The 24,343-nt window shown below is 44.7% G+C and overlaps 1 protein-coding gene across 1 annotated transcript in view; it reads left to right on the top strand.

The window, feature by feature from the left end:
• Positions 1-24,343, top strand: part of IL17RC (interleukin 17 receptor C) — a 133,025-nt gene that overhangs the window by 19,484 nt on the left and 89,198 nt on the right. Inside the window, exons 2-10 of the mRNA XM_033925993.1 lie at positions 3,688-3,703; positions 10,159-10,311; positions 12,923-13,029; positions 13,739-13,862; positions 18,069-18,208; positions 19,157-19,225; positions 20,564-20,630; positions 22,593-22,780; positions 23,625-23,672. Coding sequence (XP_033781884.1) covers positions 3,688-3,703; positions 10,159-10,311; positions 12,923-13,029; positions 13,739-13,862; positions 18,069-18,208; positions 19,157-19,225; positions 20,564-20,630; positions 22,593-22,780; positions 23,625-23,672 — 912 coding nt within the window. The remainder of the gene's footprint in view (positions 1-3,687; positions 3,704-10,158; positions 10,312-12,922; positions 13,030-13,738; positions 13,863-18,068; positions 18,209-19,156; positions 19,226-20,563; positions 20,631-22,592; positions 22,781-23,624; positions 23,673-24,343) is intronic.

Raw genomic sequence — 24,343 nt, 5'->3', positions numbered from 1 at the left:
CAATTTGAATGTATGCCCCTCTTGATCTTGAGACCCTAGGCTGAAGCCTAGTTAGCCTATAGGAAAATCCGGCCCTGGGAGCTGGTCTCAGCCTGTAAGTTATATGCTGGGTTGTGGTTTTTTTTTTTCTTTTTTAATGTATTGCTGTCCCTTACACAAAATGGGCTGGGAGCAGAAACCTGCTCATCCTGTCTTAAAAAGGTATTTTGAACTCCTTGACTGGAGTTTGTGGACTTTCTGGTGGCTGGGGGAAAGTGTCTCTGTGCAGGACTCGAGTGCCCTTGCTTCTGTGAATGAGCAGGACTTTGTAGAATAAGTGATTGCGCGTGGCTTTTCCCGGTTGAGATTTTGCAGCTCTTAGACCGGCTCTGTGGCAGTGGGAAAACGTGCAAAATTAAACGCATCTCGTGGGTCTAAACCTTCGCTGCTCCTTGTGACCCTGGCCAAGTCATTTAATCCCCCCATTGTCCCAGATATGTTAGATAGAGTGTGAATCCACAAGGACAGACAGGGCAAAATCCTTGAGTACCTGAATACATTCATGTAAACCATTCTGAGCTCCCTGGGGAGAATGGTATAGAAAAATGAATGAATAAATAGTGTGAAAGATTTCAGCCTCTGATAACCAGAGCTGGTATTGTGACATCATAATGCCTCATTCCACCAATAAGAGCCAACCTCATCAGTGATGTCACAATGGCTAGATTGTCCTATACTTGGCTCACTTTTACTACAATTTGATTTCTAGAGTGGTGCAGTGGTTAAAGCTACAGCCTCAGCACCCTAAGGTTGTGAGTTCAAACCCACGCTGCACCTTGTGACCTTGGGCAAGTCATTTAATCCCCCCATTGCCCCAGCTACATTAGATAGAGTGTGAGCCCACGGGGAAAGACAGGGAAAAATGCTTCGCGTACCTGAATAAATCCATGTAAACCGTTCTGAGCTCCCCTGGCAGAATAATATCGAAAATTGAATAAATAAATAGTGTGAAGAGTTTCAGCCTTAGATAACCAGAGCTGGTATTGTGACATCATAATGCCTCATTCCACCAATAAGAGCCAACCTCATCAGTGATGTCACAATGGCTTGACTTGGCTCACTTTTACTACATTATGATTTCAAGAGTGGTGCAGTGGTTAAAGCTACAGACTCAACACCCTGAGGTTGTGGGTTCAAACCCACCCTGCTCCTTGTGACCCTGGCCAAGTCATTGAATCCCCCCATTGCCCCAGGTACATTAGATAGTGTGAGCCCATGGGGAAAGACGGGGAAAAATGCTTCGAGTACCTGAATAAAGCCATGTAAACCTTTCTGAGCTCCTCTGGGAGAACGTTATAGAAAATTGAATAAATAAATGATTAAATGGATTGGGGGGGGAGGTTGCATGTGCACAATGAAAATGGAGGGAGGGTAGGCAAGGGTGCAGAGGCATCAGAATTGGCTAGGATTCCTGGCCAGTCTGGCAGCTAGTGTTTGGCAGTAAACCTGTACATTAAAGTGGGCAATTTTCTGTTCTGTTGGTTGCCAGCCTCTCGTTTTGAAAACCAGCCATACCAGTCCAATGCCAGCCAGTTCGCAATCCTCCAAGGGGCATATTAGTGAGAGAAGCAGGATTGGAGCCCTGGTATCCTAGGTTCACGATCTCCTCCTGTTAGTGCTCTGAAAAAGGCTTACCGCAGGACGCGCTAAAGACCTGTCTTTTAGATCGACCAAGTGCCGACTTGGGCGGGTTTTTAGACGCATTTAACTTTCGATTATGAGCCCCTTATTACTTTCAGGAGGCCTTTGGTAGCATATAGAGAAGATACTACAGTTTTATAGATATTTTCCTTTTAGGGGAGTTATAAGAGAATCCTTTGGAATATTTTTTTTGTTAATTTGCACTTGTTTGGTTGTTTGTCTATTTATGTTTCTGTGCGTTGATTGTAACCCGCATTGATTTTGGGAAATGCGGGATATAAATGTTTTAAATAAATTAGTTAAGTAGGGTCTGGAATCATGCCTATAGCAGGGCTCCTAAGATCAAAGTAGGCGTGTTTAGGGAATGGAGATGACCTTAGGCGCCCCTAGGCGCATTTCTTTAAAAAACATAGGCGCTGGAAATGTAGACTTGAAAAACCCTGGCCTATATTACCAGTGCCTACGTTATTTCTTAAGGGCCGGTAGCTGCGATTCTGTTAATGGCACCTAAGTGCGACTTGCATGCAGCTGGCGCCATTTTTATAGGCAGCGGTCAATTTAGGTGCCGTATACAGAATCCAGGCCTAAGTCAACGCTTCATCAAATAAGGTGATGAAAGGATCTCGGAATATTGAAAGGCTCCAGGAGAAGGGGATTCGTTCTCTGACCCCCAGCAACACCATCACTTAAATACAGTAAAACCTAGCTTTGCGTGCATAATTCGTTCCAGAAGCATGCTTGTAATCCAAAGCACTCGTATAGCAAAGCGAATTTCCTCGTAAGAAATAATGGAAACTCAGACGATTCGTTCCATAACCCAAAAACTTTAATACAGAATACTGTATGTACTTGTATTGCAAGACCTCGTTCATTTAGAACAGTCACTACACTCTTACAGCGTCAGAGAGAGAAGAACCATCGGCTCAGCTGTGATGATGTGACGCATGTATACTGTACGTACTCGTATTGCAAGACCTTGCTTGTTTAGAACAGTCACTACACTCGGAGAGATAGAGAGAAGAACCATTGGCTCAGTTGTGTGTACTGTATGTACTTGTATTGCAAGACCTCGTTCATTTAGAACAGTCACTACACTCTTACAGCGTCAGAGAGAGAAGAACCATCGGCTCAGCTGTGATGATGTGACGCATGTATACTGTACGTACTCATATTGCAAGACCTTGCTTGTTTAGAACAGTCACTACACTCGGAGAGATAGAGAGAAGAACCATTGGCTCAGTTGTGTGTACTGTATGTACTTGTATTGCAAGACCTCGTTCATTTAGAACAGTCACTACACTCTTACAGCGTCAGAGAGAGAAGAACCATCGGCTCAGCTGTGATGATGTGACGCATGTATACTGTACGTACTCATATTGCAAGACCTTGCTTGTTTAGAACAGTCACTACACTCGGAGAGATAGAGAGAAGAACCATTGGCTCAGTTGTGTGTACTGTATGTACTTGTATTGCAACACATTGCTTGTATATCAAGTTAAAATTTAATGAGATGTTTTGCTCGTCTTGCCAAACTCTTGCAAACTACGTTACTTGCAACCCAAAGTTTTTACTGTACTCGTAAAAGCAGCCAGCAATTGACTAGGGGCTAGATTCACAAACATACCCGATCGGGCCCAATCCGGGCAGGTCCGATGAATTCCCTAAACTCAAATATGCAGAGGGGGGGGGGGCGATCGGAGGAATGCCCCCATCTGCTGGCATGGATCGCAGGTCTGCAATCCCAACGCATCTGCAGATGGTCTGCGCATGCGTCTACACCTGACTTTTTGGGTTTGCTTTATGAATCTAGGCCTGGGTGGTGTAAAATCTTATTTTTGGTTTTTAAATCATTTAATTGTATATCCTGTATGCTTACTTTCTTCTGATCATTAATTTGAAACTCTGCTGTGAAAAATTTATTTGCGGTTGTGATGTAGTAGCAGATAAGCAGTGAGATAAGGTGCCTTGAAAACTCTCATTTCCTGTTTGTTTTTTCTTTCCTGACAGGACTATAATGAAATTGGTGAGTATCTGTTTTATCGCTGATTAATTTAGTAACAGTCTGAGTTATTCAAGATTTAAGTTAAGCTTTTCTGTTTCAGTAGCCTCGTAAGTCCTGCAAGTTTTGCTCAAACATTTATGGTTATTTGGAGAATTTGCTATACCACCTTTTCTGGGGAACAGGACAAAGCAGTTCATAAATTAAATTGATAAAAAAGTCCTGAAAAGTAAAACTCTATGAAAAAATAGGAAAGACTCGCACACACAGAAAGCAAACAACTCAGACACTCACAAGACACTGATTTAAAAGCCAAAATGAAAAAAGGGGTTTTACGCATAGCTTTAAAGTTCTTTAAGAAGGAAAATGAAGGCAGAGTGGGCGAGCGGATTCATGATGGGCTCGGGAAGGAGGAAGCAGAATTAGCAACGTTCATGAAGTCATTGACGAGAATAACCAGGACTGTGAGGATATGGTAAAGCAGACAGGTACGAAGGAACCCCTTCATATAAGACATGATACGACTTAAATCAGTAAGGACATAAGAATAGCTTTACTGGATCAGATCAATGGTCCATCAAGCCAGTAGCCCGTTCTCACGGTGGCAAATCCAGGTCACTAGTACCTGGCCAAAACCCAAAGAGTAGCAACATTCCATTCAGAATCTCAAAGAATAGAAAGATTCTGGAATCCCAGAGTAACAAGATTCTAGAATCCCAAAGAGTAGCAACATTCCATACAGAATCTCAAAGAATAGCAAGATTCTGGAATCCCAGAGTAACAAGATTCTAGAATCCCAAAGAGTAGCAACATTCCATACAGAATCTCAAAGAATAGCAAGATTCTGGAATCCCAGAGTAACAAGATTCTAGAATCCCAAAGAGTAGCAACATTCCATTCAGAATCTCAAAGAATAGCAAGATTCTGGAATCCCAGAGTAACAAGATTCTAGAATCCCAAAGAGTAGCAACATTCCATACAGAATCTCAAAGAATAGCAAGATTCCGGAATCCCAAAGAGTAACAAAAGATTCTAGAACCCCAAAGAGTTATCAAGATTCCAGGCAGAATCTCAAAGAATAGCAAGATTCTGGAACCCCAAAGAGTAACAAAAGATTCTAGAACCCCAAAGAGTTATCAAGATTCCAGGCAGAATCTCAAAGAATAGCAAGATTCTGGAACCCCAAAGAATGGCAACATTCAGTGCTACCGATCCAGGGCAAGCAGTGGCTTCCCCCCATGTCTTTCTCAATAACAGACTATGGACTTTTCCTCCAGGAATTTGTCCAAACCTTTCTTAAAACCAACCCCGCTATCCGCTCTTACCACATCCTCTGGCAACCAATGTAGCCTTGTAAATAAAAGAGAAGAAATGAAAATGGGGCACAAATAGCCATACCATGCATGCAGACAACAGCTTTTGGAGGCACATTATAAGGTCACACTTAGCACCAATTATGTTTGGAGCCAGACTTTAAGTGCAATTAACTAACCACCCCTTTTATAACTATTTGCTAACCAGTTTATAAAGTATTAGCTCGTTTGTTTTTCTGTAAACAGCTCTGAACTTCCATGAGGTATTGTATTTTACAAAACCGTAGCTGCGGTTTTTAGCGCCAGCCGTGGTGGTAACAGCTCCAACGCTCATATAATTCCTATGAGTGTTGGAACTATTACCGGCACTAAAAACCATGCTATGGTTTTGTAAAAGGGGAAGGGAAATGCAGCCCTCTTAATAAAACAGATAAATGTGGTGCACTTAACCCCTCCCTCAATAGTACTAGGAAAAAAACATCCCATTATCTGAAGTACAGTTAACATGTGATAAAATTTTTCTCTGTGAATCCTATATAATAAAAGCTTACCGGCGTATGTGCAGTTAAAACAGTGTGATCCCTGCCGCTGTGGTGTGTGATCCGTGGCCGTGTTCCATTTTAGAACCCGGCGGCAGGGAACATTCTGGCCACTCCCCTCCTCCCGCTCTCACTCACCAACTGCTGCTGCGAGGAAGCGCAGGCAAGCTCTCGAACACAGAGAGGCACAGCACAGCCAGCGACTCCCCCCCTCCCGCCCTCACTCATCGCCAAAACCAGCTACTTTTAAGCCTCCTCCTTCTCGCCGGCTCACCCGCGTTTAAATTCAGAGAAAAGCGCTGCACTGCGCTACCGCTGGCCTCGCCGTCTTCTGTCCACTGCTGTCCGCCCTCTCTGACTACTTCCTGTTTCTGCTAGGGCTGGCCGCAGTGGATAGAAGACGCCGAAGCCCATCGAGTCTGCCCACACCGCTGACCCCCCCCCCCCCTATTTAATCGCTCTCTGATGACCTTTCCCTCGTAGAGATCCGACATGAGCATCCCATCTGTTCTTAAAATCCGGCACGCTGCTGGCCTCGATCACCTGCACTGGGAGCTTGTTCCAGCTGTCAACCACTCTTTCGGTGAAGAAGTATTTCCTGGTGTCGCCATGAAACTTCCCGCCCTTTATTTTCAGCGGGTGTCCTCTTGTGGCGGAGGGTCCTTTAAGAAGGAAAATATCATCTTCTCCCTCGATACGACCAGTGACATACTTAAACGTCTCAATCATGTCTCCTCTCTCCCTGCGTTCTTCAAGAGAGTATAGCTGCAATTCGTTCAGTCTTTCTTCGTATGATAGATCTTTAAGCCCCGAGACCATCCTGGTGGCCATCCGCTGTACCGACTCGACTCTCAGTACATCTTTACGGTAATGTGGCCTCCAGAATTGTACGCAGTACTCCAGATGAGGCCTCACCATGGTTCTGTACAAGGGCATTAGGACGTCGGGCATCCGACTAACAATGCCCTTGTGTCCGTCTCTAATTCAGACTGTAGGAGGCAGCCTGGCTACCTCCCGTGGTTGGTGTCAAACTCGGAAATTGAATGGCCACTGGCATTGAATTTCTGGTCTAAGCTCAGCCGTGGTAGACATAGCCGGCCAAGCCAATATTCAACAGTTGACTGGATAAGGGTGTCAGGTCAAAAGCGCGCCGGGACAAAGGCGCGCCCAGACAATTGAACACAGCGCGGAGGCGCACGCTGCTCTAAATTACTGTTTTTAGGGCTCCGACAATGGGGGGAACCCCACCACTTTACTTAATAGACATCGCGCCGCGTTGTGGGGGGTTTTTAGGGAAAAAGTTAAGTTTACAGTAAAATGTGGAGGGTTACAACCCCCCAAGCCCCCCATAACGCCGGCGCGATGCCTATTAAGTATAGTGGGGGGTTTCCCCCCACGCCCCCCCCCCCCGTCGGAGCCCTAAAAACAGTAATTTAGAGCGGCGCGCACCTCCGCGCTGCGCTCAATTGTCCGGGCGCGCCTTTGTCTTTCGCGCCGTTGTCTATGAACCCTGGATAAGTCATAGTGGCTAAAGACAGACCTGCTATTTAGGGCCCGACTGGCTATGTCACGCGACAGGGTTGTCCAGAAAAACCTAAAGTTGGAAAAACTGCAAAGTTTTTTCCCCTGAATTTGATTGTGCTTGATCAGAAAATAATTAAAAACATTTTTTTTTTTTTTTTTTAAGCTCATCCTGTGGTTGCTCAAAGTCACTGATTACACAAAGCATCGTTTTTCTTCAAATTTGCTATTAGTTTTGCTTAATGGAGCAAATTTCTTGGTATTGTATAACGTTTGTTTTCTGGAACACTCTGCCTCTTTTTATTAGAAAGGATAGAGATCTTGTCTCTTTTAAAAAAACTTTTAAAAACTTTCTTATTCAATGATGCCTTTATCGACTAATTTTTTTATTTTTTTTTCTTCTCTTTTCTTCCCCTCCCTTTGTTTTCTTCCCTAATATATGTTTCTTCCTCCATCAAGAGAAAAATTTGTAACTTTTTCCCCCCTTTCATGTTTGTTTTTAACATTATGTATAGAGATCTTTTCTGTTTTATGTAATTATTTAACAAATATTTATCTTGCTGTTATTAATGTATTACTAATATGATTGTATGCTCTCTTATAATTTGTTTTTTAATTGTACATCGCTTAGAATGTTTTAAATAGGCGATTCATCAAAATAAAGTGAACTTGAACTTGAACATTCAGCACTGATAGATTGATAAAAAGATATTTTATGCAAAAAAATAGAAACGTACATAGAAACATGATGACAGATAAAGGCCAAATGGCCCATCTAGTCTGCCCATCCACAGTAACCATTATCTCTTGCACGAATGCCCCTTCCCGACACGATTATGTTGAAAAGCTGTCCGGACCCCCCCCGGGCATGTCCAAGGAAATCCAGACATCTGGTAGCCCTATGTTCAACATGTAAGTGATATACTGATTCAAGTGTGCAGTGTTATAATCGCCGTTTTTCACATATAAAAATGATCTACACATGACTAAATATTTTTATCAGTTACCCTCCTAATCAAAAGCGCCCAGTGCTAGGTGAATGTTTTGTTGTGGAACTGCTGCAGGACTTGTATGGTGTCTCCTTAATGATGCACGTGGCGCATGTTCCGTCAACCTTGTCTCTCTGAACGTGCTGTGGTTTCACTTGCCGACACCGCGGGTTGAGAAGCCAAAACCCAGACAGAGAGGCGTTTGCTCAGAGTTGCTTTCCTCATTTGTCACAATTTCCACTCCTCTGTTCCGTAATACGGTGAGTCTGAAAAGCAAACGGTCACATTGCCAGATTGCCTTCTTGTGCCTCTTCTGTTAACATCACCCTGGAAATTTCGTGACCGGTTTGCACAGTCCACTTAAGCTGATTTGCTTCTACTTGACATCTGTTTCCTTCTCTTTTTCTTTTCTCCTCTTTTTTTCTGTAGTATGCCTGTCCTGAGGCCTTGACATTTCACTCACAGGGACAAAAGAACTGTGTAGACCGTCCAATAAGTTGTACTATGCCTTGTGGAAGTTTATACGACACATTGCTATGTATTTTGATTTCATTTTGTGTTGTAAAAGTTAAAATAAAAATTTTGAATTAAAAAAAAAAAAAAAAAAGCAACAGTCCTGTACCAGATGGCATTTTCTGTACACTCTCATATTATGAGCACTTTATTACCAGTATCCTAAAGCTCAGGCACCCTTTCTTTAAAAAATTCCTCTTTGCTGCTTTTTACTTACATTGTGCTGCTTTGTTGCTTGGGTGTGTTCGGGCTTTTATGCTTGTTCTTTATCTTGATTTGTGTGTTTGATGATGCATTTTTTAATAACCCCCCTTTTACAAAACCACAGTAGTATTTTTTTTAAGCGCAGGCCAGTGCGCTCAATGGTCTGCGCTGCTCCTGACACTCATAAGAGCTCCTATGAGCGTCGGGAGCAGCGCAGACCATTCAGCGCGCTGGCCTACGCTAAAAACCACTGTCGCGGTTTTGTAAAAGGGGGAGGGGGGTGTATATTTGGAAACATGGCCCTTTTGTCTAGTGCAGGGGTGGGCAATTTCGGTCCTCGAGAGCCGAAGGCAGGTCAGGTTTTCAGGATATCCACAATAAACATGCATGAGATACATTTGCATCTCAAGGAGGTGGTGCATTCATATCCATCTCATACATATTCATCGTGGATATCCTGAAAACCTGACCTGCCTTGTGGCTCTCAAGGACTGGAATTGCCTACCCCTGAGCTAGTATACCACACATAACCTATTGAGAGCTGGTACGCAGTCAAGTAAACAGTTCATGTTAACATCACAGCTAATTTATAAATATAGCCAAAATATAAACTTATTTAAGGCTATGAAGCCACCTTGTATGTGATTTTCAAAAATATTTTTTAGAAAAAATATTTTTTAGAATTTTTTGCCCGACCCTCAGTGGCACCACTCAGGACTCAAACTTCTCATTGTCCTGAGCTTTATGTGTCTGCTCGTCATCGGGACATTTTTCATAGAGCTTTCCGCTATTTATATTTCTATTTATACTTTTCTTATAAAGATACTTTCTTATAAAGATAAATACTTAGCTTAAAATATGGCTAAGTCTTACTTAGCTTAAAATATGGCTAAGTCTTCAGCTGACTTAGCCATATTTTAAGCTAAGTATTTATCTTTATAAGAAAGTATCTTTATAAGAAAAGTATAAATAGAAATATAAATAGCGGAAAGCTCTATGAAAAATGTCCCGATGACGAGCAGACACATAAAGCTCAGGACAATGAGAAGTTTGAGTCCTGAGTGGTGCCACTGAGGGTCGGGCAAAAAATTCTAAAAAATATTTTTGAAAATCACATACAAGGTGGCTTCATAGCCTTAAATAAGTTTATATTTTGGCTATATTTATAAATTGATTGTTCTGGCACCTTGATAATAATGTCAATATTTGTGCGTGGATTTGGAACATCACAGCTAAGGCATATTTTTAGATTAATTTTTAAACTGGACAGAAGGTTGTTTAGCATTTATGGTGTTAGAAGGGAAGATCTGAACCAAGGCTAGGTGTAAGGACGTTCGGAGATGGAGAGCAGGTTTGACATTGGTCTGGCTTACTAACCGTTCCATTTCTTTGCTGTGTAGACTACGTCTTCCCTGAAACGATAGAGCATGAAAGGCTACCGCCAGGTCTGCACCCCTCTCCTCCCACTCTCTCCTTGACCACCGTGCAGCTCTGTGAATCGTCGGAGGAGTGTTTACCATGCATCCGAGCCCACATCTCCATGGACACGACAGGTACTGAGGGGCTTAATTTGTTTTGGAGCTGAGGCTTTGACTGCATTGTTGATTGGTTTGGCATTCTATTCGAGGTCAGAGTAAAGGCTTAGCTTTTTACCCGGGCAAAGATTGGGGTGAGGGCAGGCTTTGGTGGCTGTTTTCCTGTAGAGCAAACAAATTTGGTTCCACCATCTGGCATAGGTAACTTGTGAGAGGTCTTTCCAAGATCCACAAAAAGGTTTTTAATGCAGCAATGAGTAAAAAATCAAGAAATAACGTGTCAAAATCATTTAAAGCAGAATTGAGAGAGGCACTGTTCAGGACAAGAGTTGCATAAGAAAAATGTTCCAAAACTGACCTGGAAACCCCAAAACAAACTCAGCATGTAATTCATTTTGTACTAAACACAATTGTTGACATAACCATGAGAAGGGACTGGGCCTTCCATCTTGAGCTTAGGCCCCCCTCAAAATGAACATCTCCCCTGCTGTAGCTGGTGGGATATTTTGTTTTTCCATCTGCCTTTGTCTATCTTCTAATTCTCTTTCCAGGCCTCAGGAACCCCGGTTCCATCCCCACGGGAGTCCCGTGAGCCTGGGGGGGGATCCCCGCGGGAGTCCCGTGAGTCTGGGGGGGAACCCTGCGGGAGTCCCGTGAACCTGGGGGGAACCCCGCAGGAGTCCCGTGAACCTGGGGGGAACCCCGCAGGAGTCCCGTGAGCCTGGGGGGATCCCCGCAGGAGTCCCGTGAGCCTGGGGGGATCCCCGCGGGAGTCCCGTGAGCCTGGGGGGATCCCCGCGGGAGTCCCGTGAGCCTGGGGGGGATCCCCGCGGGAGTCCCGTGAGCCTGGGGGGGATCCCCGCGGGAGTCCCATGAGCCTGGGGGGGATCCCCGCGAGCCTGGGGGGTCCCCGTGGGAGTTCCGTGAGCCTGGGGGATCCCCGTGAGCCTGGGGGGATCCCCGCAGGATCCCCGTGAGCCTGGGGGGATCCCCGCAGGAGTCCCGTGAGCCTGGGGGGATCCCCGCGAGAGTCCCGTGAGCCTGGGGGAGGATCCCCGCGGGAGTCCCGTGAGCCTGGGGGGGGATTCCCGCAATCCCTGTCCCCGTGCAGACCTCTACTTCTATTCCTTCCCCTGCCACTTGCGCACCTCTTCCCTTCCCCCATACCTTTTTAACTTTGCAAGCAGCCACAAACTTACCGCCTGCGTTGGCTTCTCCGACGTCACTTCTGGGACTCGCACCTAGGAAGTGACATCAGGGAGATCACTGAAGACGACGCAGGCAGTAAGTTGGTGGCTGCTCGTGCCAAAGTTAAAAAAGTATGGGTGGGGTGCAGCAGGGCGGGTGGGGAAGAGGTCAGGGGAAGGGCACTACCGCTCCAGGTACTTCTCACCCTCGCTATGCCACAGGGTGGGGGAGGCAGGAGAGCTATCTCTTTTTAGCCTGCCAATTTTTTTTTTTTTTTTTGTGGAGGGGCCATGTCCCCTGTTCCGACGCCCATGAATTCATATCTTTCTAAGCTACTGAATATTGTGGCTTAGCGATGCAGCCTGAAGGCTTATTATAATTAAATAAGGGTAAAACAAAATTAAGTGCAATTGGACTAGTGGACTTTGAACGGTGGAAAGTGTCAGTGAGGTAATGCTCATGAACAATTCCCTCCGAAAGGGCGCCCCGACTTTGTGCAGCTAAGTGCTTGGGCTTATTTTTGTATTTTTTTGTGTGTGGTGGTTTTTTGTATTACCACGCTTTTGAACACTATCTTGGGGTTGGAGCACTATTATATGTGCTCTATAACCGGTGCAGCACGGGTTTTTCCTCATGGTTTGAGGTTTTTTTCCCCCCCCCTGTGTCTACCACCGGCCGCAAGAGTAGCCGATGGTTGATGCCCTTCAGCCGGTTAGCTGAGAACTGCTGGGCTTAGGCCTTTAGGCCCAAATTCTGTAACCAGCGCCTAAAGTTAGGCGCCTATTTCAGAGATAGATAGGTGCCTATCTTAATTAAACAAGAAGTTCAATTAAGCTTTTTAATCGGCACTGATTGAAACATAGGCGCCTATTAAGAAAGTGCGATTCCGTAACAAGGCGCCTCTAGAAATTTAGGTGGCCTTCAAAAAAATAGGCGCTATGCATGTTGGGCGTGGCTACATGTTGAGGCGCCGTCTTGCAGAATCACTGCTCTTAAGCGCGCTTAAGCGCTCGCACGGGCGCCTAACTTCTAGTTGCGCCTAGACCTGGCCTATTTACTGGGCGCCTCCAATATAGGTGCCGCTCAGCGCGATTCACTAACCAGCATCCAATTGTGCTTGAATCGCGCTGAACGGCGCCTAGATCGGCGCCCAACTCTTGGCCGCTTCGTATAGAATTTGCCCCTTATTGCCTTGCCTTCGTCTCTGAGGCTGGTTTTCAGTAAAATTTTTGATTGTTGCCAGGAGCTCTGGACAACGCAGTGGTTAAAGTTTTGTCAGAGTTATAAAGTTACTAGTATTATTACAGTTGACCAAAAATACTTTGAAAAAAAAAAATTTTTTTTTGCAAGTCAATTGTTAAACTAACACAACATGAATTGTGATGCAGTTTTCACTTCCTCTCTCACTATTCTTGTCTTGCCTAATTGATTTTTCTTTTAGGCTATTTAGATCTACGTGGCTTTGAAATTCATTTTCTAGAACGTTCATCCAACCAGCACAAAACAGTTCGAATTACAAAACTGAGAAATTCCACCATCCCAGAGCTGGTAAGTGAAAGTAGAAACTGCTTGAAGTTGAGTTGACTTTGGACCGTGTACTGGTAAATAACTAGACTTCAGAAAAACCAAAAAAATGCAGTGTCCCATCCACTGGCATAATAAGGGGGGAAGGGGTGGTCCACCCTGGGCGTCATATTGGTGGGGGCACTTCTTGGTGTCCTCAAGTTTATTACGTTTTAATATACCACCCATCAAGGTTATCTAAGCAGTTTTACAATCAGGTACTCAAGCATTTTCCCTATCTGTCCTGCTTGGCTCACAATCTGTCTAACGTACCTGGGGTTATGGAGGACTAAGTGACTTGCCCAGGGTTACAAGAAGCAGCGCAGGATTTGAACCCACATCCCCAGGGTGCTGAGGATGTAGCTCCAACCACTGCGCCACACTCCTCCTCCTCCGTCCCCCCCCCCACCACTGTACCTCTAGCTCAGGGGTGGGCAACTCCAGTCCTCAAGGGCTCCAGCCCCTGATGCAGGCGTTATCCACACCGAAACACAGTACTGTGTTGGGGTTTGGACTGTTCAATCTGGACATGAATAAATAGTTTTAAACGGCACCCATTGGCTTTGTGTGGTGGAAGGCCCATTGTCCCACCCCACTCCTGTTTTGTTCCTGTATAGACTTCCAACACCTTGATAAAATAAGCATTTTCCGCCTGAGATGTTGCTCTCTGACCATTTCCTCTGCCTTTTTGCAGGTGGAGATACAGTATGACTGTTTCAAGGCAAAGGTTGGATATGCTGTTGTTGTCTCTCTCGTCACCATCCCAAATTATGGCTTTAAAGTGAATCAAACATACTCAGCTGAGGGAGAAGATCCTGGTAAGACTCGGGACTGAAGGCTCCCAGTTAGGGGCTAAATTGTTGACCCTCCTATTGAGTGTCGTCTTTGAAATGTGTTTAGTTGGTCCAGTGGTTGGGCGATGGCACTGTGGACTGTCATGCTGGGGACGGGAAGGTTGACTCCCAGCTCATGTCTTCTGCTTTGGTGGGTCAGTTGCGACAATTGTAGTGATCGGATTCAATTCACGAAACTAGAGCTAAAGACCCGACTGTCACCTTATGCTTATGGCTTAACAGTTCTTTGGAAAAGATAAGAAAAGAGAAGTTCTGTGATGTCATCATTCAAATAGGACAACTTTATGTGTCTTGAACAATGACGTCGCAGAACTTCTCTTAAGTGCTTTCACCCTGTGGACTGGCTTCTTCTCACTCATGACCCTCAACTTTGCTTTGGACACCAGTCACTGCTCTGTTCACTCCTTACATTGACCTGTGTTGAATGCTGTATTCATGGGATAGAGTCATAAGCCTTTGAGACTCTTGACAAAGGCATAGACGCCGAAATACTGTCAGTGTCGAGTCTTCGCAGTGTGTTTTGAATTTACACCCGTGGCTGAATTGACATCTTATCCTCACGACTCTCTGTTGTGCTGTGCTCTTCTCGTCAGTGAGGCTGCCTTGGGCTTTTTTTCTTCAGTGTCTCCAAGAAAGGCACCAGGATAGGCCATCACGTACAGTTCAAGATCTTATTGCTGGCCTACAAGTGTGTTCATTCTGCCGCCCCTCAATATCTCTCCTCATACACCTCCCAGAGAACTCCGTTCCTCAGAGAAGTTACTCTTAACTTTACCCTTCTCCTCCACTGCCAATTCCAGACTTCGTTCCTTTCATCTAGCTGCCCCCTATGTCTGGAATAAATTACCCGAGTTTGTCCGTCAAGCCCCTTCCCTTCCCTTTTTTAAAAGCAGACTGAAAACCCACCTTTTTGATATAGCTTTCAATCCTTAACCCTACTTCTCTGCCTTCCAACCCAGCCAGCTGATTAACCGGTCCCCTTAACTGTATCCATGACATCCTGTTTGTCTGTCGTGCCTGTTTAGACCGTAAGCTCTTTTGAGCAGGAACTGTCTTCTTTGTGACTCTGTACAGTGCTGCGTTCGTCTGGTAGCGCTTTAGAAATAATTCATAGTACTAGTAGCGTGAAGAGTTTCAGTCTTTGGAAAACAGAGCTGAGACTGTGATGTCATAAGGCCTCATTCCACCAATAAGAACCAACCTCATCAGTGATGTCACAATGGCATGATTGTCCTGTACTCCCTTCTGCCCTCTAACCCAGCCAGCAGAATAACCGTTCCCCTTAACTGTATCCATAACATCCTGTTTATCTGGCTTGTCTGTTTAGATTGTAAGCTCTTTTATATTAATTATAGCTTTTTTTTTTGAGTAGACTTTTTTTTGTGATCCTTCTATGAGACCGGTACTAGGTGGTCCTAATAAGTTGGTTAATTGTTTCCCTGATAAATATTACAGATTTCTATTACAGTTGCTATTGTGTGTAAATTTATTTTTATGTGACCTGCAGAACTACAAAGCAGTTCTTTTTGAACACTACCCACTGGGCTTGAGGAGCCCTCTGTAGGCAGCTTTTGGAACAATTAGTGGTTTCAATTTAATGTGAACTGTTTTATAATTATGTGAGGTTTTTTAGATTCACCTTTTTCTTTTTCATGCACTTTTAGTTGCATCTTGATTTTATTTTGACTTGATTTGATTTTTCCTTTTGCATGATTTTGGATATCATTTTATATTTTATATTCTGTTTATATGCCCCTTTTTATATTTTGAGGTATAATCCATATACCCTAGGAGTGTTTTTTTTATTTGCCTCCATGACAGGCATTATTTATGCCAAAATATACCGGGCGTAGTATTTAATATCTGAACCACTGGACATTGTTATACAAAAGTTGCTTCTATCTACAGCAACTGCTCTTTTCAGCGGACTCATCCTTTGCTGTTGCCATTCAGGGCCAGATCCAACAAACCGGTCACCTAAAAAAATCTCCACCGATCGCGTTGGTTATCACGCACTGGTGCCATTTGTAGTATCGCGGCTTCGTAAAAGGTAAGTGCCAGATATGTAGGCCAGGGTTTTCAAGGCTTAACATTTCCAGCACCCAACCTTTCGTGTGACTTGTGGCTACAGAGGCACTTTATGACATCTAGTGCCACTTCTGGCATTAGCCACGCCTACAGCGGGATTAGGTATTGTAAATCACCTCCATTGCCATGATGCAGGCACCTACATTTTTTTTTTTAAACCATTTATTTTTAAATGCCGTTTTGCACTTTTAAACTTTTTTTTTATTGAAGGAACAAAGTAAAACAATTATATAATACATACATTACAAATAATTTCACCAATTTGAAAATTCAAATCGATATATTCCATTGAATACATTAGGCACCGGTATGGTTTTTATAAAATATGTGCCTCATTGCCTATACAAGGTGTATTGTGTGTATGTTTACCGAAAAAAAACAAAATTTTCCTGGCAAGTCCTACCCATAAATTAACAAACACTTCCCTGAAATTGAACGGCCTAGACTATCCCATCAACCCCACCATAAAAATCCTTGGAGTCATCCTAGACAGATGCCTGACCTTCGAAGATCATACCAGTGCCCAGGTCAAAAAATGTTTCTGCTCCCTCTGGAAACTTCGCACCATTAAACGCCACTTCGACCACCTCTCCTTCCGTCTACTGGTCCAATCACTAATCTTAAGCATACTGGACTATTGTAACATCATATACCTGGGAGCCTATAAAAACACCATCATTGGTCTCCCAACCTAAAGAAGGATATAAAACTGTTGGAGAGGGTGCAGAGACGAGCAACGAAGTTAATAAGAGGTATGGAGAACTTGGAATATGAGGAACGACTCAAGAAACTGGGACTGTTCTCCCTTGAGAAGAGAAGGCTGCGAGGAGACATGATTGAGACGTTCAAAATGCTGAAAGGCATCGATAAAATAGAGCAGGAAAATAAATTATTTACATTGTCCAACGCGACACGGACAAGAGGACATGGTTTGAAGCGAAGGGGGGACAAGTCCAGGACAAATGTCAGGAAGTTCTGTTTTACGCAGCGAGTGGTAGACGCCTGGAATGCTCTCCCAAAGGAGGTTATTGCGGAATCCACTGTGCTGGGATTCAAAGGCAAATTAGATGCACATCTCCTTATGAGAGGCATAGAGGGATATGGGTGACTAAAACTACATCAGGTGTATACTTGACAGGGCCTCCGCGTGTGCGGATCGCCGGACTCGATGGACCATGGGTCTGATCCGGAGATGGCAGTTCTTATGTTCTTATGTTCTTATAGTTCAAAATGCTGTTGTCCGCCTCATCTTCGGCCTCATTAGCCCCTATTACACTAAACTCCACTGGCTGCCGGTGGAGGCAAGAATCATCTTTAAATTCGCTTGCATCTGCTTCAAAACCTTAGCAGGCTCTTCACCAATCTACCTATCTGAGCACCTTGAAATTGCAGGCCCCTCTCATACACGAAACACCTACCTGTTTTCCTTTCCTTCCCTGAAGGGCTGCCTCTACCAGAAATTCCTCAACAGATCCCTAGCGGGCAAATGGAACAAATGCCTCATAACCCTCATCTCCAATTCCCCCCCCCCCCCCAATCAAATGTTCAGGAAGTCAATCAAAACCTACCTTTTTGACAAATTCCTCTAACTTCTCCCCCCCCCCTTCCCTGCCTCCTCCTCTAACCTCGACTTACCTCCAGACTCATCACCACCGTATGTAACACTGCTATAAGTAACACCGCTGTATGTACCTTACCGCAAATGTAACCTAGTTGTAAAATAACTTCACCGTAAATGTATCGTCAAAAAATGTAAACGTAGCATCGCCGAAAATGTAACTTCGCTGTAAATGTACAGTCTCTTCATCTGTTAACCGCATAGAACTTCCATGGTAATGCGGTATACAAGAATAAAGTTGTTATTATTATTATTATTATATAGTTAGGGTTACCATATGTCTCCAGAAAAAGGAGGTTGGATTGAGACATTCAGATTTTACTTCCATTGCTTTCAGTGGAAGTAAAACCCGGATGTCTCAATCCGTCGTCCTTACTTCCATTGCTTTCAGTGGAAGTAAAACCCGGATGTCCCAAACTGTCCTCCTTTTTTCTGGAAGTGATGCTTTTATTTTCTCTCCCCAGTTCCTGCATTTACCTATGTGCTGGTCCCGGAAGAGCGGGCAATCCATGTTTCTGTCCCCGTGGGACCTGATGTAAAAGCCAGACTCTGTTATCAGCAGGCCAGGGTGTGTGAGGAGCCAAAGGGCCACTCCTTCCAGCTGGTAAGGCACAAACCCCGGTGGCTTTGCCGGTCTGTGTTCAATGCCTGAATCTGCTTTAAGGAAAGAGGAGAAATCAACAGTTCCTACCGATGAATGAATAGCTCTTTTTTTTCTAGAGATGATAGGGGTGTAACAAGGGGAGACAACAGGAGCCTCAGGGGCCCGCGTAGATTCTGTTGAACATTTTTTGTATTGTCTTCAAAGTCATAAGGGGTCGATACAAAACAAAGGCCAGTTAGGAAAGAAGAAGAAGTCAACAGTTTATTAGTACAGTGGACTTTCTGCCAATGACTTGACTTAGTTCTTTTTTAATATAGATTGCGTTACATTAGTGACTTTTATTCCACCATTACCGTGCAGTTCTAGGTGGATTACGAAAGAGGTATCCAGGAGAATTATATGATTAGAAACAAACAGGGGCAAATTGTAAGATTATTATTCAATCAGAAAGTTATAGGATCCGGGAATAGATTGAAATGATCCGTTACGGCATTAGTTTGTCTTGATAAGTTTCCTGAATATAGATAAGGATGTGTGTGGGATGGGGGAGGACAGACAGGGGGAGAGAATGGGAACATCAGGGACCCACCCTGGATATCGATTAGCTTTCTCCGAATGGGAAATTGTAATGCATGTTCCACCATCCTATCCAGAAGAACTTTTCCTCTTGGTTTGGTTTTTTTTTTTCATAAAATAATTTTATATTCCGCATAGCCTATAATTCTGTGCAGATTACAAATTATTCAGGTGCTCCAGCATTATTCCCTAACTGTCCCGGCGGGCTCCCACTCTATCTAATGTAACTGGGGTAATGGGGATTAAGTGACTTGCCCAGGGTCACAAGGAGCAGTGGCGGGATTCGAACCCACAACCTCAGGGTGCTGTTCTATCTTGTCCTTCGGAGATGAGCTGTGTAAAAATCTTTTTCATTCCTTTTCTTTTTTACAGATTCGCGCGTCCCGGTCAAAGAACTTCACCTTGCACTATGGATACCTGGTCCCCTGTCTTTGCATTGAGGTATGTTTTCTCGTTTCTTCTGCAACCCAGCCAGACTGTGGGCCGCAGGTTCACCATGGAAAAATCCCCCTTCTTTCACTCTCAAGAAAGTACCACCAAGTAGAAGGATTAGAATCTTACTACTACCGTATTTACCCGAAAATAAGACCTAACCGGAAAATGAGCCCTAGCATGATTTTTCAAGATGCTCTTAATATAAACCCTATCCAAAAAATAAGCCCCAGTTAAGATTGAGCCCTGAAGCCCCCCCCCCCCCACCCACCAAATGTCTGCGGCAGGAGGAGTGCCCAATTCCTCCTGCCGTAACGGTGAACCCTCTCGACACAGTCCAAGGCAGGAGGGATGCCCACTCTCTCTCCTGACACTGGCCTGATCATCCCCGATTCCACCCCGAAAGCCCCCCCCCATACCTTTATCTGATGTCCGGCAAGAGCAATGTTCAGTCCCCCCTGCTGGCAGGCCCGCAACTGCAAAATGGCGGGCTTTCCTCTTCCCAGTGTATTGAGGGATGCACCGGGGAGGGGCCTAAGGCCCTGATTGGCTCCCATGGGAGGGGCCTAAGGCCCTGATTGGCTCCCATAGGAGGGGCCTTAGGCACCTGGGCCAACTGGAGTCTTAGGCCTCCTTCCCAGTGCATGACCAATTGTACAGAAACTTGAAACACTTACGAATTATTCCACATTTTTCTTGACACTTTTTGTTTCAATGATATGAAATGAAAAGTGTGGAATAACTTGTAAGTTTCATGGCTCCACATCATTCTCTTCTTGGTTGGGTTGAGAACTTTTCAGCGACCCCCTCGTTTGCGCATAGTTTGCAGGGGGTGTCGGGGTGAGGCCTACAGTTACTATGCATCACTGGCAGAATACTGTTAGTTTTGCAGAGATTACCAGAACTTAGGCACATGTGTTCAGCCTAGCTCTGCGCTCGTACCTAAGCTCCTATGCATATATCTAGACTGCTATAAAGGAAAATATATGCTTTATGAAATAGACTCCACACAGGTGCCTTCTGGGTTTCTAATGATAGGTGCAACCTAAAATTAAGAGCGAAAATTATGCCCATTCAACAATATGGATGGCTAGAATTGATGCCTTCCTATCCTTCTGAATTGAAAAGCACATATGTGTTTTTAAATATCAGCCCTTATGATTCTGTATCTTTTAACATCTTTGCGCCTTTCGGATAAAATCATTGTGGCAGTTGCAGCTCAGAGGGTTTTGTGTGTGTTGAAAGTTTGCCTAGTAGACTGAAGTTTTCTAATGTATTAGGTGAGGTTGCCGAGGTTTTTAAGGGAGACTCTGATCTGTGCTGCTCTGTAATTTTTCCTTTTCACAGATGTGCTACCTGCCCGCCGATAGCAAGCGCTTGAAAATTTGCCCTTTCCAGGAATCCCCAGAAGCCTGTGAGTGACTGAACTGCCCCCTTTTCTCTTCACCTTAATACCCCCCCCTGCATGCACCCTCAGGTGTTGGATTCACTGAGGCAGGAGGAGGGGGGCGGGATGGCATTTGTTGGCCCTGTGCCCTGTAAATGTTCACTGGGACACAGCTATTATATGCCACTCAAAGAGAGGGTTTGTTAGGGACACTGAGTGGCTAATATGTGAGTTTCCGTGGAGTATTGCACTGTCATTGTAACGGGGATATTAGGTGAACTTTGAGACAGCAGTACATTTTTACACCAGCTAAGATTTCAGCAATGCAATTTTCATCATTTTCTGTTGACAAACAGAATATGAGAGACACAAGCGGACGACATCATGACATAGAGCCAGGATGGAGCGTAGAAGAGAAAGAGGGGTTCAAGTACCAACCACAAAAGAAACTCAAAGGGCATTAAAGGTCTGGGTAATTCTACTTTGGACTCGACATGGGCCGTGTTTCAGCGTCTCCGCCTGCATCAGGGTCCAGAAAGTCTTGTAGTTCAGTATAAAAGATCAAAATAAAGTCAAAATGAAAAATATTTGGCCCAAACTGGTGGAGGGGGGGAAAAAAAATCATGCTCAGTCTAACAAGTCTGCTGGGTGTAGGAAACGGGGAGGGAACTGCCCGGGCACCAGCATCTTTCCATCTCTCCTACCCCTTTGTCGCCTGCATGCCTTCTCTTCCCTTGACACCCCAAACACCAAGCGCCCCCCTCCCCCCCAAATCCTACTGGTCTAGTGGGCTTGGGGGGGGTTCGGATCAGACTCCCCCCAGCTCAAGAACACTCCACCTCCCCTTACCTTTCATCAAAAATCAGGCAGGAGGGATGCCCACTCCCTCCTGCCTCGAAGGGTGGCCTCTTCATAGTGGTGGCCTGTCTCCCTCCCGGTGCATCCTGGGAGGTCCTGATTGCCTCAGACGCCTAATGCCCCTCTCCTAGTGCATCACCAGCAATCAGGACCTTAGCCCTCTTCCGGTGCATCCAGGATGCCCTGGGAGGGGGAATAGCCACCATTTCGAAGAGGCAGCCCTTCAAGACAGGAGGGAAAGAGCATCCCTCCTGCCTGATTTTCTACAAAAGGTATGGGGTGGTGAGTCTGATCTGAACCCCCCAGCCCACTAGACTTAACAGGATTTTGTGGGAGGGGGAGGGATGATTGTAAGGCAGGGGCACATGATGTCAGGGGGGGTCCTGGTTATGGCGGCGGGGGAGGGAGTGCATGCATACACAGCGGGGGAGGGGGGACGGACGGACACAGAAGTGCACCTCCACCCTGGGTGCCTCCTACCCTCGTTATGCCACTGTGTAGCTTAGATGTTAGTAACATAGTAAATGACGGCAGATAAAGACCTGACCGGTCCATCCAGTCTGTCCATTAGTTATTCGCATTAAAAATACATGATTAAATTAACTTGTCTCTTCTTTGATATTTTTGGGTCATAGACTAAAGTCCATCTGGTATTGTCCTAGGTTCCAAATGCTGAAGTTGCCATCTAAGCTCACTCCAGCCTAGCCAACCATCCTATTGTATGCAGGATATCTACTGTAAAGTCTGGCCAGTAACGTCATGTTTCGAGTTAGTGGAGTTCCCAGTGATGCCCTCCCCAGCCCTTCTTACACCGAATCACCCACATCTGTATGTGTTTTCTTTTCCACCAGTTTGGGAAAAGTTTTTTTTTCATTGTGACTTCAGTTTTTTGATTTGTCATACTGAATGACAAGACTTTCTGATGCTGGCAGAGTCACCGAAACACAGCTGTGCGTCGGATCCATCGTTAAAAGTAGATTTACCCTTTCCACATGTAGCAGCCAACCGATAACTTCCCGTAATACCTCGGTTTGCAGTTCACAATCAGAGTTGGTGAAATGTCAGTGTGAAAAAGATTTGAATGCTGAAGGTAATTACTCTATGCGTATCATTATCTCCCTTTTCTCACAGATGGCTCTGATTTTTGGAGATCAGGACGATTTCATGATCTCAGTCCTGCCCACAAGGACCAGATGGCCATGAAATATAAATCCCTGTGCCCTGTGAAGCCAGTAGCTTCCCTCTGCCAGAAACATGATGACATGGCTCGGTCCCTGTGTGAGGATATTCCTAACTCCACCACAATGGAATCTAATTCGGTAAGGACCGATTTACTGAAGGATATTGTTAGGGTTACCATATGGCTCCAGAAAAAAAGAGAAAACAAAAGGAGGAAGAAGAATTTGCCTCAAAAATGTAGGGAACAACAAATACTAGAAGGCAAGTGAGATGTCGGAAAACAACCAAATGGAGACTTTATTATAAAATAAACCCCACAAAACCCCAAGCACAGCTGTAAATAAATGTCCATCATGATACACGGAAGTATACTTAAAACTGTCCAACCTGTAAAGAAAATTCTACGAATGGCCTCTTAGAAGAGGACTCTTGAGACTGTTCCAACTAGGATCCAAGTTTCGGCATCCGTAAATGCCTTCCTCAGGGGATGTATGAATGCTGCCGTGGCGCGCTCTGCTTTGCACTTAGCGTTCTGCTATTTTTAGCTGTTTTTAACCCTCGATTACATGGGCTTAGCCTGTCCTCGGCAGTATTCGTACATCCCGTGAGGAAGGCATTTACTGAGAGCAGTGGAAGTAAAATCTGGATGTCTCCATCCATTCTCCTTTTCCTGGAGCCATGTGGTCAGTGGCGTGGCGGTGCCCCTCCCCTGCCCTCTTCTACGCCCCCCTGCCCTTCCCCCGCATCTCTTGAACTTTCCCTGCGTGAGCAGCGTTATGCACTTGCTGCCCGCGTCTCATCGGCTGTCCCGCTGATGTCAGTTTCTAGGCGCGGGATCCGCTTGTATTTGCTTCTGCTGGGCATTGACTGCTTCGCTAGTTTTCATGTTTACCGTAGTCTCTGTTTAATTAACTTGGCCTTCAGTCCACTGTAGTCTGAGCTGGAGAGTAGCTTCATGCACTGATTTTGTTCTAATTATTCTAGGTTTACAGAATTGACAAAGTGGATAATAATCCTTATATTTGTTTCAAGGTAAGAGACAAGTATAATTCTTTAAGCATTTTTTTTTTTTTTTTTTTTAATGAAAGTGTGTTCAAGCAGAGGAAAAACTAAAGTGCACGAAGCATGTAAATTTGGTAACTGCAGTGTGTTGTGCTCAAGCTTCCTTGTGATGAATGTGTCTTAATTAGGGTCAGCAGAGCCTAGGTAACATAGTAACACGTTCAAGTTCAATTTATTTGATATACCGCAAATATAAAAGCAAGAGGCAAATCTAAGCGGTTTGCAATAAGTTGTAATAGCTGTTTGACGCATTAGTGAAGTGGCAGAGGAGGCGGGAAGATCGCTCCTCTGTTTTCCTCTATGCTTCGGCATCAGTGGAAAGCAGCGCTGAAAAAGGCAAGATTTATATTTTATTCTGCCGGCAGGAGCAGGATCCTCTTCCTAAGCGGCTTGCTCCGTTGCCATCTTGATTCCCTCTCGGGGCAATGATTTCTTCTCCCACTTCCAGCTACCTTTGAAGTTGAGGCAGGCTGCAGCACATTTCCAGCTTAGGTCACAGTGAGTAAGGCTGTTGTAGCATATGGAGAAAATTGGGGGGGAAAAATAATAATAAAAATAAGGGTAAAAACAATCAACAACCAAAAATAAGTAAGTCAAAATGTGAAGAAAAACTATTGAACATGGGGAAAGGGAATCAATGG

The sequence above is a fragment of the Geotrypetes seraphini genome, chromosome 17 (genome assembly GCF_902459505.1).
Source record: "Geotrypetes seraphini chromosome 17, aGeoSer1.1, whole genome shotgun sequence".
NCBI classification, from domain to species: Eukaryota; Metazoa; Chordata; class Amphibia; order Gymnophiona; family Dermophiidae; genus Geotrypetes; species Geotrypetes seraphini.
The sequence above is the reverse complement of the archived record's forward strand: the minus strand, read 5'-3'. Positions and strand labels throughout refer to the sequence as shown.